Below are 6,632 nucleotides of genomic sequence, written 5' to 3'. Positions count from 1 at the left end.
AGAATCTATGGGGCATTGCCAAGAGAAAGATGAGAGACATGAGACCGAACAATGCAGAAGAGCTGAAGGCCGCTATTGAAGCATTCTGGTCTTCCATAACACCTCAGCAATGCCACAGGCTGATAGCTTCCATGCCACGCCGCATTGAGACAGTAATTGCTGCAAAAGGGGCCCAAACCAAGTACTGAGTACATATGTATGCTTATACTTTTCAGAGGTCCGATATTATTCTATGTACAATCCTTGTTTTATTGATTGCATGTAATATAATTTTCTGAGATGGTGGATTTGTGGTTTTCATGAGCTGTAAGCCATAATCATCACAATTATGACATACCATGGCTTGAACTATCTTGCTTTGCATGTAATGAGTCTTATTCCATATATTAGTTTCACCTTTTAAGTTGCATTGCTGAAATAAATGAACTTTTGCACGATATTCTAATTTTTTGAGTTTCACCTGTACTTATATGCTTTACAGCTCCGTCTAAGCAGTTTACAGAGTCAGCATATTGCCCCCAACAATCTGGGTCCTCATTTAACCGTCCTTGGAAGAATGGAAAGCTGAGTCAACCTTTAGTCAGTCGGAATCGAACTCCTAGCAGTGGGCAGAGTTAGCCTCAATACTACACTCTAACCACTGCACCACAATGGATCCTCTAATCCTCTGGTCATCAGCAATTCATAATAGAGTGGATTCATTTTTATTATTTGAAATAAATGTATTGCCTTTCCATTCATATGTTTAAAATGCAGATTTCTTTATGATTACAGTAACACTGACTGAGCAACAAATGACTTCTGGTAATGGCTTGATCCCTTCACATTTTATTTTGTTCCACAGCAGCGCAAGAGTCCTCACTGTGTCAAGCGTGAATTGCTATTTAAAAATAAGGTGCCAGACTAGTGAAATTCAAATCTTTCTTCAGAGGCAGGCTGTTCTCTTTAATGTTCTGCAAAGGTTTTCACCTGAACAAACCTATTTTAGATTAGTGTAGAAAGAGCTCCTGTAAGTTTTTTTCCACCATGTTCAGAAGTCAAATATTACCATGTGAATGTTTGTGGAAAACTCATCACTCAGTTTTGCATACAAAGATGAAGGATGGAATGGCTTGCTTTGTGGAGTGTAATTAATTCAGTGATACTCTCTTTAATCAATAACTGTCCAGGGCTAAAAGAAAGTACTAAAAGAAAACACTTGGCAGACTTTGACAAAATAATCACTGCAATTTTTTTTCTGGTGAATTAAAACCATAGCTATGATTTCTGAAGAACTGGAAACAATGAGAAAAACCCCACTAAAATGTAAAGAAGGCAAATGGGATTGCTTAATCTCCAACATCAATGACCAAATCGGTTGGAGGGTTTTGGAGCCACCATAAAGGTCTCCAGGGAGTCCATAAACCGGTCATGAAGACAACTGGTAGCATTCTACGTAAGTGGACAAGATGCAGTTCTGCAAAGGACGGGGAAGACTTTTCCAGATCTTTGTTTAATCCTCTGATATAAGTATTGCTCTCTCTGCGACTTAGTTTTTGATTCCTGGGTTTCTCTGAACATGTAACAGACAGAAGAAAGAAAACCAGAACATTTTTTTCTTTGAAACTTTTTTTAAAGAAACTGCATACATCCAAGACAATTTAAATACCATGCAGTTTCAGTATGTACAAATTGAAACTCTAGATGTAGAGATTCACTTTAGTGTTTTCTCTAGATATTTACATTTTATCATCATCGTTTTTCATACAGCGATAATCTGTTAAATTACAATACTGGAAGATCACAGTCTTGACTGTCACCACATTCACTCCTATACAAAGACAAAACTATGTACATTCATTTTGACGGGAAGAGGACCTGGGAAATGTACCGGTTTCAGAATAACTTGGAGAGCAAGTGGAATCCTCATTTCTAGTCCTGCAACCATTAAGTTAAGCTGCCTAATCAAGTTAGATGCGGGACTGACTTGCAGCCCTGTGTGCCTTTTGCAAGATTTACAATCATTGTTCTTTCATAGAGATTAAGAGGGGGGAATGGTTCCTCCAGGAGTAGAAAATAGATGTCTGAGAGCTTCATGTGGACAACAGAGGCTTAGAAATAAACTGGATATGCTAGGAAAAAGACTTCCTATCTCCATTTAAACAAAATACATCCTACTCAAGCCCTGGTGAAATGAATGGGAGTAGGGCAACAACAATAGCTTGTTTTTATCCACCGATTTTACTGGTGAAAATAGTTAAATTTGCCATAGCAGTGGTGTATACTCTTATGTTTCAGCTGACTCTGTAGGAGAAACAGCTGACTGTGCTTTAGAAAGACTAAACACCATTTAGTCTTCAAAAATAAGCTATTTCTCACCAAAGAGCTTTAGGGAATAATCAGTTATTTAAACATTGAGTGGGTGGGACCTCAGCTGATAACCTTGACTTTTTGAAAATGGATAGTTTTGTCCAATTCAACAATTTGCTTGTGTGGATGGTAAGGATTGGAATAAAATATTTTGCACACAAAAACCTCAAAAGATTTGTATGCAGAAAGCAAAACAACCCTCCATTTTGTTAAGCTACACCATATAGTTCCATTGTATGAATTAGTTATGCCCCATTTCTTGATTCTACCCATACACCTGCATTAAAAATACCGAGTTACTACTCCTTGTGTCTTCCAACATGGACAAAAATGCTTTCACTTTTATGGAAGACGATGTAAGAGAAGGAATGGCAGTACCTGGGGGCAGAGTGAAAAGGGGTCTCAGCCTAGAATCCCTACATAGTTCAAATGAACTAAGTCCACCACCACCACCAACCCGAGTGTCATTGACCCTCATCTAACTAACTTAATGGTACTGACCATTAGTGGGGAAGGTTCTTGTGCATGGGCTTTTAGCAGTTCAATCCAATCTTCATGTGTGGTCCTGGTCTTTTACTCCTCATAGGTAAAGAGGCAGGAGACAGGAACTACCTGGATTGTCAGCAAAGTGAAATTAAAGTCATCTGGAAATTCAGATGTGCAGAGAGGATCAGTTCTGTAACCTATTAATTCTTCTCAAAAAGAAAGAAAGAAAAAGATAATCCGTGGTGGTGGTAAGAATAAGTCTTTGAACAATGGGGAGGAGCTTCACTCAAGGGTTGGTGGACTGTGAGGCTGGTATGGTGGGCAAGCAGGTCTCCATTATTTCATAATGCTATGAAACTATGACATGAAAACTGGCTATGTTAAAATGACAGTTTTCAAGGTATATAAAAAAAAACAGTTTATCTGCTATAGATTTGCTCTGTGCAAACCGGGCAAATGAATTAACATTTTCACTACTCTCCCATCTCCACAATCCTAGCAATTCACCCAGCTACAAGCCCGCCTACTTTATCTGCTTACCACTAGTGGTGTCGTAATCTCTTTATTTTTTTGCATTTTTTAAATTAAAAAAAACAATACATGTACTTTTATCTAAAAACAAAGTACTCTATTACTTCATCTCCTTTTTTTCTTATACCCAGAGTAGCATAACTAGACAAAACCAATCTGTGTAAGAAAAAAATGGATTTTCTTAGTCTAGCTTATTCAGTGGATCTTTGAGGATTGTAATGGGCACGACGATGACAGGTTTTAGTTTGGAGAAGAACCTGAATCATTGCAGTCACCCCTTAAAATGTGCTTCCATATGCATGTTTTCTAAAAGAAAATTGATCAATCCAACCACTCTTTTGATTTAATCCTAAATAGATGAAGCCCACTGAAATCACCTGAACTTAAGTAGCCCTTCCTTTAGAGGAGACCCACCGAAATAGTACTTAAGTTATTGTCCATTTAAGGCCTATTCAGTATAACAGTCTCCTCTAAGTACAACCACATTTAGATCCCAGATTATAATCTTACACCAGTGAAGGCCTGAGAATTAAATCTGCCATATCTATAGTGATTTGTATGGATGGGCAAAATGTTCAAGATGGCAAAGTTTCAACCTAAAAGGCATAATCAGATATGTTTAATCTGAACTAGATGTAGATGTTAGTAGACATCACCAAAGTGTTTTGATACAGTGGCTTCATAATTCTTTCCAATGTGCAAAAGTATTCTCATTAAAAGAAGACCAAAACCTTAAACGTTAAATAATATAATAAAATAAACTATAAAATATGATGATAAATAATAACAATAGCACATCTCTAGCCTTTTGCCAAATGCTTTGGTTCTCAATTTAAGACTGAGCCATTCACAACAGCATATTTAGTTATTTATACCAAGAAGCACTTTGAAGAATAGAAATCCCTCCTGTTAAAAGAAGAAAACAAAAATCAACATCCAAGCATACAGCATAAAGTCAACCTTAGGGTTCTCGTGCCTTTTCTGTCTTGCACATTAGTGAATTGGAAAAACCTATGTAAAGCTGACAGGCCACACCAGGACACGCTAGGCTATCGAACTGCTACACAGGACCATATGAAACATGAAATAGCCAGCAGGGCAGAAGGCAGTGTGACACGTTCCACTGTAGAAAATAAGCTTGCTATGAAAAGTTCTTCAATCTTGAACTCTTCCAAACATTGCAGCAAAAGAATCATTTGAAGAAGAGAAATGGACGGTGAAGAATCTTTCTTGGTCCTGTAGAAATCAAAGAGTAGCCACCAGTCAGCCGAAGATGTTCCCGGGGGATGTGAGGTTTGGAAAGTCAAAGAGAGATGGATCCTTTGAGGTGGGTTCCATTTCCTCAGCTCACCCCATCAAGTTCTAAGGTGCTCCACACAGAATGAAATGTTTGGTAGAAATGTTGTTCCAGAACAGTGACTTTGTGTCCAGCAGAGCTTCTGTCAGTGCTAAATACCAAGGGCCTCAGCTTCCTTCAGAGATGAAAGAGGACCGACGGGATCCAAACAAAGACCACTAATGTGAATGAATGGCTTGGGGACTCCATACAGCAGCATTTAAAATATAAGTGCCAACTCCAGGGATGATTCTTGCTAAGATAGCCTCAGTTGCCGAATGTTGTGCCAACAGATTGTATGAGGAAGTTATTCCCAGGATGAGAAAACTCACATTTCCTGCATGTTTTCATAGGTTTTAGAAAGGCAGTTCAGAAGATTTACCACTGTACTTAACAGAGAAATGAATGACATCAGCACTTATGGTTCTTTTCCATTTTGCTCTCAAGATGGCAGCATATTCCATTCCTATGGCCTGTGAAACCTAAAACAGTGAAGAAGAAAAAACCCCAGATAAATGAGATAGATTACTACCAGCATTAGCACCCATACTCAGAAGAATCAGTGACAAAACCAACCAAACAAAAAACTTGTAATTAAAAAAAAAAAAGGGGGGGGGTTATTTGCTATAGTGCTTTAAATCACAGGTCTCCAAACTTGGCAACTTTTAAGACTTGTGAACTTCAATTCCTCAGCAGCCATGTTGGCTAAGTAATTCTGGTAGTTAGTCCACAAGACTTAAAAGTTGCCAAATTTGGAGACCCCTACTTTAAGTAAAATATGGGCGATGTACTTGCCTCAGAAAATGGCAGATAATAAGCTATCAGATCATAGAGAGGGCTGACTCCCAGTAATTACTTATTCAGCAAGCTACATAGAGGATATGAGAGTACAGATAGCATTAATGTAAATATCACACACAAAACAATGTTTCCCAGCCTGACACATTCTATATAACTTGAAGCTGTAACTTCCATAACTCCCAGACAGCAGTCCCAACATAACTGATGAATGCCAAGCTCTAAGAGACCGTTGAATTGGAAGGCAGGACATTAACTCTACCATGAACTTACGGTAGAAAGATTTGGGGAGTTATTTTTGTCAGGTGAAAAAAAAATTCTGGGGGCTCAGATGAGAAACAAGAAAAAAGCAAGAAAAAGGAAACTCAGAAGTGCAGTATGATAGAGGAGCCAACGTTGCGACGATACAGACGTGCGTTCTCGGTGTTCCGAAACCGCAGCCAATACTTTTGCCGCTGGGTGGTCCAATCGGACCTAAACCGTCCCACAGAGACAGTGAACAAGAAGAATAGGTCTTGCTGATCTCAGGGACATCGCAAAGTCCCTATTCGATGCAGGAGAAGTTCTTCAAGCCGGCGACAAAAAATCCAGCCAAGACTGATGAAGTCGGGGCAGCTCCAAAACAGAAGGATATGGAAAGAGAAAGTGAGGAATTTTTACCGTTTTAAAAGAGACTGCCTATAAAAAACTTAAAATTAATTTAAATTGGAGAACAGAAGAAATAAGCGGCGGAATTAAGTATGGAATGGTTTTGGACAGTGGATTATCTTACTTTTTAAATGCTATGTTCGTGGATGGAATTTATGCAAGCTTTTTAAAATGAATGGATTAAGTTTTCTCCTATTTTTTTTCTTTTATTACTCTTTGTAACCTATGGACTAAAATTCTCCTCTTTCATTACTGTGGATGTTTTTCTAACTCATTCAAGAATCGGACCTTTTTTTTAAACTTGAAATACAAAAAAGATACAAAAAGAAACAAAGGAAATTGCAACAATAACACTGCTACTGGGAGGTTGGAGGATTGTTCTGCCCCATACATCCCTACGACCCATCCGCTCGCACAGAGAGGGACTTCTCCAGGTGCCGTCTACCAGACAGTGCCATGGGGCGGCGCCTAGGAGCAGAGCCTT

The 6,632-nt window shown here is 38.7% G+C and overlaps 1 protein-coding gene across 5 annotated transcripts in view; it reads right to left on the bottom strand.

Annotated features, from left to right (window-relative positions):
* Positions 1-1,247: 1,247 nt before the first annotated feature.
* PHACTR1 (phosphatase and actin regulator 1) overlaps positions 1,248-6,632 on the bottom strand; it is a 270,634-nt gene continuing 265,249 nt past the window's right edge. For 3 of the 5 annotated variants that reach the window (XM_081952276.1, XM_081952273.1, XM_081952277.1), the window contains one exon: positions 1,249-5,184. In XM_081952276.1, the coding sequence (XP_081808402.1) occupies positions 5,169-5,184 (16 nt within the window). In that variant the 3' untranslated portion in view covers positions 1,249-5,168. Of the gene's footprint in view, positions 5,185-6,632 lie in introns of all 5 variants that reach the window. The other 2 variants (XM_081952274.1, XM_081952275.1) reach the window with 2 other exon arrangements.

The sequence above is a fragment of the Natrix helvetica genome (genome assembly GCF_964273705.1).
Source record: "Natrix helvetica genome assembly, chromosome: 4".
NCBI classification, from domain to species: domain Eukaryota; kingdom Metazoa; phylum Chordata; class Lepidosauria; order Squamata; family Natricidae; genus Natrix; species Natrix helvetica.
The sequence above is the reverse complement of the archived record's forward strand: the minus strand, read 5'-3'. Positions and strand labels throughout refer to the sequence as shown.